The 12,612-nt window shown below is 33.5% G+C and overlaps 1 protein-coding gene across 1 annotated transcript in view; it reads right to left on the bottom strand.

Moving 5' to 3' along the window:
- Nucleotides 1–462: 462 nt before the first annotated feature.
- Nucleotides 463–12,612, bottom strand: part of LOC132112384 (kelch-like protein 29) — a 148,640-nt gene continuing 136,490 nt past the window's right edge. The window contains exons 13-14 of the mRNA XM_059519838.1: nucleotides 4,590–4,734; nucleotides 463–1,574 (exon numbers count right to left, since the gene is read on the bottom strand). Of these exons, the coding sequence (XP_059375821.1) occupies nucleotides 1,391–1,574; nucleotides 4,590–4,734 (329 nt within the window). The 3' untranslated portion in view covers nucleotides 463–1,390. The remainder of the gene's footprint in view (nucleotides 1,575–4,589; nucleotides 4,735–12,612) is intronic.

The following is a 12,612-nucleotide window of genomic DNA, read 5'->3' on the forward strand; positions in this document are numbered from 1 at the left end:
AAAAAAAAAAAAAAAAAAGGATTCATTAAATGAAGTGAGTTTTTGATTGAAACAAGAATATCTGCCAGTGAGGTCAGAAAAATAATCTTGTTTCCCTCTTTAATTACATTTCTTTTTCTGACCCATGCACTAATTTTTCTTGTTTTAATTTTTATACATTTTTCCGAAAACAAGACTTAAGTCATTTTCCTGGCAAAGTAAACGTATCTTGAATTTAAATCATTAGATGTTTGGGTTGCACTTTATTTTACAGTACGTGTACTTACATGTACTTATAGTGTACTTACAGTGTATTTATATAAGAAAGTTCTGGTAATACAAGGTAACTACATGGGGTAGGGTTCGGTTTAGGGGTAGGTTTAGGGTTAGTACCTAGTTATTACATAGTTATTGTAATTACTATAATAAGTACATAGTATGTACATGGGGAACAGGACTGTAAAATAAAGTGCTACCGATGTTTGTATAAAAAAAACCAGGCAAAATACTTACTAAGAAAATTTTTTGCAGTGCATGTCATTTTCTGTGCATATTAATTCGGATGATATAGTATCTGCGGTGGTAACTAGCTGTGTTCACTTACACTAATGTGATCAGCTGTGATTGCTTTTCTCTTTTCAGTGACTGCGAGAAGCATTTGGCAGCTTCTCTTCTATTTTTTTTAGCTTCTATTTTTAATCACGTTACTGCATAATTTATCAGTTTCGGATCCAAAACGGCAGATAAAAGATCCACGTTTCATTCCAGCCCACGTACGAATAACATCCAATCCATTTCACCGCTTCACAAATTCATTTTACTAACAATTGCACTGAAATCTGCAGGGGCATGCTTGTCTGAGTGAGCAACACTAACTAAGGAAGGTGGAGCTTATGGAAGCGATCACATGAGGTTTCAGTGCTTGTTCGACAACTTTGTCTTCCCTACATTATTAAAAAGTGCTCACAAATGAAGATGATGAAATAGCGATCCGACTGAGTGAACCATCATCACATGGATTACTGAAACCAGACGCTGTGATTTTACAGTATTGCTCAAAGAAAGACTCATGAAAGTTATGGAAACATTAAAACGGTGGCAATGCAAAAACCTAGTGAATTCTGTAAACGAAGATAAAAAGGTATCGTGTAAAAAAGTTCAATCTGAATGGCCACAGAGCATTAAGGCTAGAGCCACGACACACACACACACATCAAGGACAGCTCTGTCAGGTGCGCTATATTACACGAAGGCCCGTTTGCGCCCGGCAGAAATGATTAGCTTTTACATTCCCAGTGGGTGTCAGAAAGTGAGCGCAGCTTCGGGATCAGCACTGCTAATCCTGGCCGTGTTGTGAAAGTTGGTGTCCGGTGTGCAGGAGACGGTGGAGTCGTGTTCGTCTGTGTCAGCGTCAGCCGCTCTGAATGTACTTCTTAATAACCACGCAGCCGTGTCTGAAGAGCGGGCAGGGCATGCTCTGCTGCAGCGTCCACACGTTTGCACAGGGGTCAAAGGCCTCCATGGTTCCCAGCGCTGGACCCTCGCTGCTCACGATGCCACCGGTCACATAGATCTTCCCATCCAGGACCACCGCACTGGAAAAGACGTTATTTCAGAACTGGTTTAGTTTCTTTTTACTTAAATATTGATTTTCACTTTCAAGTACATATATCAGAACCACCTAGAATGTATAAATAAAATTAAAAAAATATATTTAAAAATAAACAAATAAATTAATAATAATAAAAACAAAAATGACAAATGAAAATGATAATAATTAAACAAATAAGAATGATAAAACAGTTAAAAATATAATAAAAATGAAAACAATAACAAAAGATGAAATAGTTAAATAATAAAAAATAAAACAAAGAAAGTTATATAATGTACAGTACCAATAATAACAAATCAGCCTGTCAATACATATACAGTGGAAAATCCATAAAAATAAATAAACATTAAATAAATTAATTCACATAAAAACTTTATTCCCGGGACTAAATTAAACTAAACTAAATTATTTGATTTCAGCTAGTTGCCAGTACAACATTTCTCATTTTTGTTAGTTTAAAATGACTAATGAATAAAATATACTGTACTACAAACAGACATATTAAATAAATGACAAAGAAAGACAAAAACTAAATTACTAAAACTTGAATGAAAGCGAAATCAGAAAATTGAATGAATACAATCTAATCAAAATATTAACAAAAACTAAAACAGTTTATGGATGATAAACTGTCTACACTGGACTAACCCAGATCTGCTAGAACATATAATTTCTAAAGCTGAGGGCTAAAATCTTGGCCTATCATGCTTGTCTTAATGCAAATCCTTGTTCGCTGGTTCAGTTTCTTTTTTTAACGCTGGTTCAGTTTCTATTGTGGACCAAACAAAGTACTAAAATACTCTTTCAGTGTCTAAGTTGTATATTGTCACCAGAACCATGCAGTTCTCTCAGATTCCTACGCCTTGTTATTTGAGGAAAAAATTCCTGGATTTCGAACTACATACATAAGTATAATTATTAAGATGATGTTCCCATTTGCAGTCTTACATAAAGCCTCTGTATTGTAAAACTGTCAAACTGATGGATGAAACGAATCATCTACCTCCTAATCTTCTCTTTGGGCCGTATTCATTTCAAGCCCTTGACAGGTTTCAAAGTGTTAATGCGGAAACTCATTCGAGTGTGACTGTAACTGACATGTCGTTTTAGGAAAACATATTTGTATTGCAAATACACAGCAGAAGCATAAAAGGTGCCTGTGTGTGTTTTCGGGGGACGTGATGCACTAGCAATTGTTTGGTGGCTCGTTCGTGCTTCATCTGCTGCTGAGATAATTACTACCTCTGCTGCGAATACCAATCAGCAGTGAAAGCAAATCGGGCCCAAAGCACGACCCTGGGGGACACCGAATAAAGTCTTTGGAGCGACCAGGGGAGGCTTTGTGTAAACTGTAACACATTGCTTTGACAATGTGCTTTTCTCAGCTTGATCCATCTGCATTCACTTGATGATGGTTTTTAATGCTCATTTTGTTCATTAACATTACATAATGGTAGCAGTTATGGGGTGAGAATTGCATTTTTTGTGTTATTTGAAAGCAACTTCGCCAAATTTAAATGAATATGTTGCTGAGTGAATAACGACAATAACAATAAAGTTAACTTAGTCAAAGCAATAAAACCTAAAAAAATGTGTTTTAGACAGCTGGAGCCTGTGGTGTTCTATATATCACATGATTAAGAGGGGCTATAAAAACAAACGTTAGGTACGCTTTTTGACTAAAGCCTCTAAAAAAGTCTAATCATGACAGTAAATGTTTGATGTTTTGGAAAAAACAATGAAAGTTGGATTCAGACGAAGTAGCCTCAAGAAGACACATGATATGAGGTATAGTTCATGTCTGTAATACAATCTTAAATGAGCAACAACATATTTCCCAGTTTATGGGACCTTTTGAGTCATAATTACTGAGAAAGTAAAAGATTAAAAACTAATGTTAGACCAATAAATGTTAGTCAAACAGGGGTGTGAATACAGATCTATAAAACTGAACAATATTGCTGAAATATTTAGGGTTTGTGAGTTTCCAGCATGAACTGTACCATTAATAAATGATGCAGTTACTGTTGTAGCACAATTGTTTTGCTTTTTTGTTTTGTTTTGTCATTACTGTTAGTTATTTGTTGCGTTTTATGTCTCATCTTTTTAAGTTTGTTGACTTTGTCACGCTTCTTTGTGAATTGGCCTAATGATGAGGTCTACAGAAAACTATGTGTCAAATATCCTTGATTTGTAAGCATAGCTGACCCTACATATTAAGTGTACTACTATATAACTATATATAGTTACACACACACACACACACACACACACACACACACACACACACACACACACATATATATATATATATATATATATATATATATATATATATATATATATATATATATATAAAACCAAAATGACAGATCAATTTATTAATCTTTCTTCTTGAAAGTTTGCTGAATAAGAAATCAAGAAATTTGGTTTGCTGAACCAATAAATAAGTCACATAGCTGGCATGACTAATTTATTGGCTGAATTTGGCATTTTGTAGTGATAGGAGAAACTAAGCTTTTTGAAGCTCTGAATCAATTGAACCAGATACTTTGTAAAATGATTCACTGTTTCAAAGCACTCAAAATGCCACAGGCTGACAGCAAATGCCTGTGAAATTATTTAAATGCAACGGAAACTCAGCCCAAACATGTATAATACCACCTTTTACTAAATAATTGCATTTGTTTTCATAAAAGTATAATCTATTTAATGCAATCCTCAAATAATTAAATAGCACTTAGTCTGAAGGTTTTGTGAAATATGTAAAACTGAGTTACGTGTGTTGTTAGGCAAGGCTTGGCAATAGAATAGTAATACTGAAGTACCGTTAACAAGCGTAGATTTGTGCAGTAAACCTCTTTTCAGCTCTATTCAAAGAATCATCAATGCACAAGAACAGTTTGAGTAGCCATGAGTGAGTAGCTCTCTGACAGCTGTGAAAGCTCTCCATCCAGATCTCTCCATGGACAGATGGTGGTGTGTATGCTGGTCTTACCTGCAAAACTGTCTGGAGTGGTTCATGTTGGGTCCTGCTTTGATGTTTCCCTTCTCAGGGTCGTAGATGGTGGTGGCTCTGGCGTACGCTCCTCCCAGGATGAAGATATAGCCATTCAGAGTCACAGCAGGAGCATATTTGTTATCTGAACAATGGGAGAATAAAACACAAGTCATTAATTTTGGGGTTTAAAGGTCAAAAGCCTAAAGGAAACCCATTTTTAAAATCTCTTTAATGTCCATAAGCGAATGCACTGCATTTTGTATCACAAGCTTGCATGCAAGCAGTGGCTTAAAGCAGCTGATGAAAGATTTTAATGTTTTTTATCCTCAGGAATAATGTGCATGGATGAATCATTCAGAGTAGGACCAGGAAAACATATTAAAGTAAATAAGGTCAACTGGCTTCATGTTGACTTCAGATTAATGTCTTGTTAAAAGGCATCGTACCTCATCAAATAAATAAAATCACAAAACCCATTGTGCAGCAGCGAGGTAAACAGTAAGCATATTACGTTTCATTTATTGAGAAAGCCAAGCAGCAGCTTATTAATTTCAACAAAATACGAGTCTAACAATAACAGCTGAGGTCATTGTGTCGACTGTCCAATTGTAAATCAATAGCCCTGTTCCAGCACATTATGTTGGCATGAATGCAGTTAACTTCTTTGATTCAAGTAATCAAGCAGGAGAAAACACATAAATAATTGATGAGTGGCAAATTGAATTGAATTCACATTCAACCCAGCAGCTGTGACTTCAACCTCAGCCGCTGAAGAGAGACGGGAGAACATTGAGCTAATTAAATCTTGAGCCTTTTCAGATTTGGAGTGAGACTTCCCGGGAAGAACAGATATTACGGATAATGTAAAAAACAGAGAAAAGAGGAGGAAAGGTAAACAAATAATGGTCAAAAATAGAAGTGCGCATGCAGTCCAGTGCAATGGGCAATACTGAACAAGGGAAATATTTGATCTTACTTAATCTATCAGAGCTAAGCGGTGCTCTAAGCACATGACAAATAGAAGAAAATCACTACAGTCCACGAGTAAATCTCACAAAACCGGTTAAGAACCAGGCCATATTCCACCCCATAGTAAAAGAATACATTTTAAAAGAAAAATAATAATAATAATAATAATAAAAGTTTTTCTTTACATTTTTGTGTATATATATATATATATATATATATATATATATATATATATATATATATACACATACAGGGTGCGATTTGTGAAAAAAACAGAGGGGGGGGGATGTTTTGAAACATTTTAATTCATAAAAATAAATCATGAGAACATGAACTATATGACGTCATGCGCTAATTAGCATATTTATGACGTAAGTGCGTCGTATTGTATTGCACATACTGCAATTTAATTTAGCCATTTACTTTAATTCTCAATAAAACTGTTTTTATTACTATATTTTAATGTTTCTGTTGTCAGACAATGGAATGAATATTACAATGACTGAAACCCGGTCCATTAAGACTACACAACCAGCTCTCAAACATTAATCAGCACTAATGAAATCAAATACACATACGATAAAGTCAGTGGTTGTGCTGTAACTGATGTCGGCTATACATGCTTGTAAAATAGAGTTAGAAGCAACAGAATATCTATTTATTTATTTATTTTTTTACTGAAAGTGCTGTTCCTCTCTGCGATCGCTGAACACAACAGATACAGAGAGAGAGAGCCTTGCGCTGGGAAAGAGAGCCTCGCGCTCGTACGGCAGCACCAGAGAGTCTCAGAGACTAAATAATGATTGTCCAAAAAGTCGCTAGATTAGTCGCTAGTCGCATTTTTTGGAAAAAAGGCGCTAAATCTAGCGACAAAGTTATTTTTATTTTATTTTTTTTCTTTGGCTTAAATTTAAATTCTTTACACTGTGACATTATCTGTGTGATAATAAACAAACAAAAAATGAATGAATGAATAAATAAATAAATTATTTGTTTAATATTTAAATATTTAAAAACTATAATTATTGCATTAATGTAATGCAAAAATATATTATTTAAATTGTAATTTCTGTACTTTTTAAAGGATTGTTTAAATAACAGAAAATGAAATGTAAAAAACTTGACATTATTTGCATGATAATAAATAAATGCAAAAAAATAAATAATCAGAAATAATATATATTATTTACATTTATACATTATTTATATATTATTTAAAATTATACATTTATGTCTTGTTTAGAGGAATGTCCTTAAATCAAATTATTAAAATAAGATAATTTACATTGTGACATTATCTGCATGATAACAAAATATTTATAAATAAATAACCTTTTCATTATTTTAAAGCACACAAAATACTATATATTATTTAAATAGTAATTTCTGTACTGGTTAAAGGAATGTCCTGTGTTCAGTGCATTTGCAGCTCTGTAGACCGTGTCTGTGGTCTATATGTCAGTTAGAAAATAGTTTGGACTCATCCATAAAAATAAAAATAATAATAATAATAAAATTCAGTTATTTTGCAGTACACTCTTAAATGTAGTGAAATGTGACCTAGAGATGTTTTCATGAGATTCAACTTCTACCTTTCTAGAGTTGTTTTCTGAACTTTCTGAATTTCTTGATTGAATCTCCTTTAGGCATCAGTTCTGCGCCTGACCACACACGTTTGAGCGTGACTTTCAGCGCCCCTATCATACTGCGTGTCTGCCGTCTCCTGCTGGTTGCTGAAGTGTCAATCTGCCATCCTCGCTCATGTGCCACAACTACTAAATGGGGCTCTTGAAGGAATATCTCTCACACACAGAGACGGCCCTTTTACAGTTAAACAAAGTTTCACACTTCTACGAATGTGTCTCAAACACCAAAGACGGTGGGAGGAAGGTGTTGTCATTCACAGACAGCGGAGCTGACAATGCCCTTCCTTGCCGATAAGATGCACAGAGATGAATAATTGCAAATTGAAATATTACGCAGATCACTGACTGTCATCGGAGAGAGCAACCTCTTACTGCTGACTGACCAAATCAAGCTTCTCCAAGGCAGATCTAATCGGTTTTTTTAGCGCACAATGTGTCATTGCACAACCGACAATGCAAAAAAAATACTACTCTTAATGAGGACTTTTGTCAAATATTTGTAATTAAAATATCTAAAATTCCTTAAAAACTACATTTTGTTCAGAAGCAACACTGCATACATGCTTAAGACCTGCTTTCAGGGAATGCATCTTTAACACAAGTGCATTTGTGCACGAGCTCAGAGTGTGAAAAATCTGCAAGTGCGATAGGACAAATTCATTGCATATGCAATGCAATTTACAAAAAAAAAAATCACTATTGCATGAAGTGTTGATTCTCAACTAAATGTATAATTTGAATGTGTGTTTTTATATACTTTCACTAGAAAACATGCTGAAAAAAGTCTACGTTGAATTTATTTGAAAGAAGTCTCTTCTGCTCACCAAGACTGCATTTATGTCAAAACAGTCAGTAAATTTTTTTAAATATTTTTACAATTTAAAATAACTGTTTTCTGTTTGAATAGATTTTAAAATGTAATTTATTTCTTTGCTCAAAGCTGAATTTTCAGCGTCATTACTCCAGTCTTGTTGAGTTCTGCTGCTTCACATTTCTTTGGAAATTGTGATTTCTTTTCAAAATAACAGCATTTATTTGAAATAGAAATCTCATTTCATTATAAATGTCTTTACGGTCACATTTGAAAAATATAAATCAATATAAACATATATTGTGATCAGTCTTTGTTGGGTTTGAACCCACAACCTTTCCGTCACCTCCCCACATCTTCAACCGCTAGTCTTTACTGTCTTTCTCTGCAACTACAAGGCTATTTTATTATGCTTCACAGTCATTTTAGTTCCTCTATTACTGTTGACCGTTTCCATGGCTTTATCGATCGAGTCGGAAGTCAAATAACAAGACAATGAAGACTGAGGTGCTTTGTATTTGAGCCTTTGCTTGTTCTTACACAAACACGGCTACAATAAACATATGATCCCTGGGCCACAATGTCCACAGCGACATCAGAATCAATAAGCACCTCACGGTCCATAGCAACATCGAAATCAATAAGCGCTCGGGCCGAGATGACGTTACCGGCTGAAACCCTCAAGAGTTCATTATCCACCTGCAACACTTGACATCTCCGATGACCTTTCCAGATCGCTCAAGCCCTTCACAATAATCCAAATATCATGTTCTTCTCACATGCAGCTGGCCTTTGGAGATGATGTCAGCGGCTGGCTCTGAACTTTGAGTCACCGGCTCTAAACGCTCATCGTCTACACAGCCGTACGTGTTTGAACATCTGCCGTCAGCTGTGGGGCTGAATGTCAGAAGCGCTCATATATCACTGTCTGAAGAACTCTCATGTGACATAATTCACGTTCGGTTGGTTTGGTTGCATGCAAACATCAACACTGGCTGCAGGAAGAGTTCAATCTTGCTGTTATAACTTCTGTGGAACTAAAAAGGAGAATCTTTACACAGATCGTAGTGACATCTTTCCAGCTCCGAAAAGAACAAGAAAACAGCAAGAAACACCTTGAAAGTAGCCCATATGACTCGTGCGCTATATAAAGTCTCACTGAGAGCAATGGGAACGGGAGAAAAAAAATACCTCGTTTGTATGTTTCGATGGTTATTTAATGGCAAAATCATACTGTAATACAGTATATACAATACCTACTGTATAAACGAGAAATAAATATATATAAATTATTTATTATGATGTCTAAGATACTTTTTTTTTTTTTTTTACAAATACTCAAATCTGGACAAACTGTATTAAGAGTAATAATGGAATAAAAATATATCAAACCAGAAATATTACAATCCAATACAGTAATGTGGATCTATGAACGAAATATCATAGTGGCATCCTTCCAGCTTAAAAAAAGAACATGAAGACAGCCAAAAACACCATAAAAGTTGTCCATATTACTCATGAGCTGTATATAGTCTTCTAAACTCACCGAGAGAAGCAACAATAGAGAAAATCATCAGAAAATAACAGCTTGTTTGTTTCCATGGCTATTTTCATAGTGAAAACAAAGCTGCAGTATAATAATAGATAAAATAACTAAAGCAAAGTCTATACAAGATGTTTAAAGATTTGTTTTAAATGAAAAGTCTGAAACTAAATCTGGACAAATTATTTTCAAGGGTATTAATTGACAGTTATTTTAATATCATTGTGATGTTTTTATATTTTTATTCATATTTATTTGGTTTTATTATTATTATTTTTATTCATGTTAAATTTAGTTTTTATTTTTAGATTTAGAAAAACGGTTAACATTTTAGACATTTAGTAATTTTTAATGTTTTTAATTTTAATTTAATTTTATTTTAGTTTTAGTTTCAGTTATTTGTACATCAGGTTAACTTAATTTCAATTAACCTTATTACAGTTGACTACAATAATAATAGGTTCATTATTTGTTTTGTTTAAGAAATATTACCATTCAACAAAATATATGCCTCAAATAGCTTAAATTTGAGTCTGTTCCTCACACCAAGCATTATATGGCTTCAGAAGACAGGAGAACTTTATAATGATGTTTCAGAAGTTTTGTGAAACACAAGAGCAGAATGATTGAGCTTTTTTGTGGATTATAGAAAGGGCAAACATGAACCATTAAAGTAAGAACTTCTCATGAACCGCTTGAAATATTAAACTGAACTGGATAATGACAATGTTAAACATAATTTCTCTGTAGGCTTTTATCTGATACAAAGCAGGGTAAAATCAAATGTAAGTCCTGCACAAACTAATACCTTTAGTCCATACAGAACAAACCCTTAATCTGAAAATAAATCATGAATCTTTGATTCTTTGACTTTAATTAAGCAGACCATGACACATATTCAACGAGGACTTTATACTGTTTATCAAAAAAAAATAAAAAATAGGGGAAGTGCAAGTTTAAAATAAACATACTGGATATGAATGCATATCCCATATTGGGAGTTTGCTGATACAAAATAATCAGATTAAAGAAAGTAAAAATAGATTATGCTGTTACTAGTAAAATCTATGTACTGACTCTCTCTCTCTTTTATTTTTTACTGTTTCCTTTGCTTTTAATGTTCTGGTGCTGTTCAGTCATTCTGAATATTTTTTTTGTTGATAATTTATTTTACTTCATCAGAATGGTATGAAACTTGGTAAAGAAAAAAATCTTACTGAGAGCTCTTTTTGAATACATTGTTTAGATTTATAACATAGATTTTCTTGCAGCTTTAGAATAAAACACATTTAGGAAAATACACATTTCATATAAAATGTATAAAAAATTTTTTTTTTCATTTTTAAACTTTAATTTTTTTTAGCAATAATCTGCCAAGTGTCTTCTTTAAAAAGATATGAATTAAAAGAAAGAGTCTATTTTATTGTCTATTGTGCCAATTTAAGTTGGAAACTTAATTTTCAGGTCTGTGATGAAAAAAGTGGTTAACAGGTAATAAATGCATCATAACTATTCCATAAATATAATTTAATACCATATAATCCCTAAAAAATACACAGAAGGTTAATTATAGCTATCATTTGGCATAAATGTACTGTATTACCTGCCTGTAAAGAGCTCTGAAATGCAGCGTATAGTGCTATGCAGCGCTTTTATTTATGAAATCACATCCTTTTGAACTTAATATTAGTTCTTGAAATCATAATTAAGTCTTTTGTTATACTATTTAAATGCCATTCAAAATTATTAAAACAGACTTTAAACCCTTTTAGGAACCTACCGGGACCCTGACAAACCACTAACATCGAAAAATGGACATAGATGCTCCTCGTGATGAATTCTAGAGGAGCAGCATTATGTGGGACTCAGAAGTGTACAGAATATGAGTCGTCTGTAAGTGTGAACGATTGTCTGTCAGGTGGCAGATCAGCCAAAAATGAGGCAGAGAGGACAAGAGTTGGGAAGCTAAAGAGTTAAAGAGAAATGCATGACACAAGAAACTAGTTACTAGCTAAGGTTGAGTTTTCATTATCTGTGCACTTCATGTTAGCAGAGACAATGCAGCTCTATTCACACTGACAACTGCTGGAGAATTCTGGAAAACTCATTAAAAACAAACGACTTCTGGTCTGTTGCTGTAAAATGCAGTCGCCGTCAAAGGACTCGGCGGGTCGCTTTGCTAAAGAACACACGCGCCCATTAGCTGAACCAAAAATACTCTTTTAGAGATTTCAGACTAACCCCATTCAAGCAGATACAAGCTGTTCATGCATGACTAGAAAATAAATGCCCACAAGCTTCACCAAGACTGCTATTAACTGATTCGCATTATTCATGAACTATCTGATGCATGAGCTTTACAAACCTTGCTGACTTATATTAGAGCTTGCAGATACAAAAGTGTGCTTAAAAAACAGCAATAAACAGCTGGAACTAGCAAATTGTATCTTTAAACAATATTTTGTCTTTCCAATGTGTGTGTGTGTGTGTATGTATATATATATATATATATATATATATATATAAGGGACTTTTATTTTGGAATCCCGAGACTGAAGAGTGAAATAGTATATTCTGGCTAAATGTACTCTAAATATGTTTTATGTTCATGTTTTACTTCCAAAAATATAAAAAAATAAATATAGAATAGAGTTTTGAAGTTTCATGATTTCTGTTTTTCCTTGTCCATATTTAAGACCGCTTAAAATTATTCTTAAAGCTTTTGTTATACCATTAGATAACTTTTTATTATCATAATTTGATCAAACTCACTTTAAGACATTTTAAGCTGACAGTAAAATCTAATTGGTCCAAAAATCAACCCACATAAACGAAATACATATTGTTTTATTGCATTACCTAACAATGAGCAGTAAATTTGTCTCAATATTTAATCATCTTTGTTAATGTTAGTTATGAAAAACACAACTGTTTATTGTTAGTTCTGTTGGTCTATACAAAGATTTTAATGTATTGGTAAATGTTGATATTAACGTTTACTAAGATTAATACAGTAAACACTTTCAAATATTTTTCATTGTTAGTTAATGT

This window comes from Carassius carassius, chromosome 32 (assembly GCF_963082965.1).
Source record: "Carassius carassius chromosome 32, fCarCar2.1, whole genome shotgun sequence".
Classification (NCBI taxonomy): Eukaryota; Metazoa; Chordata; class Actinopteri; order Cypriniformes; family Cyprinidae; genus Carassius; species Carassius carassius.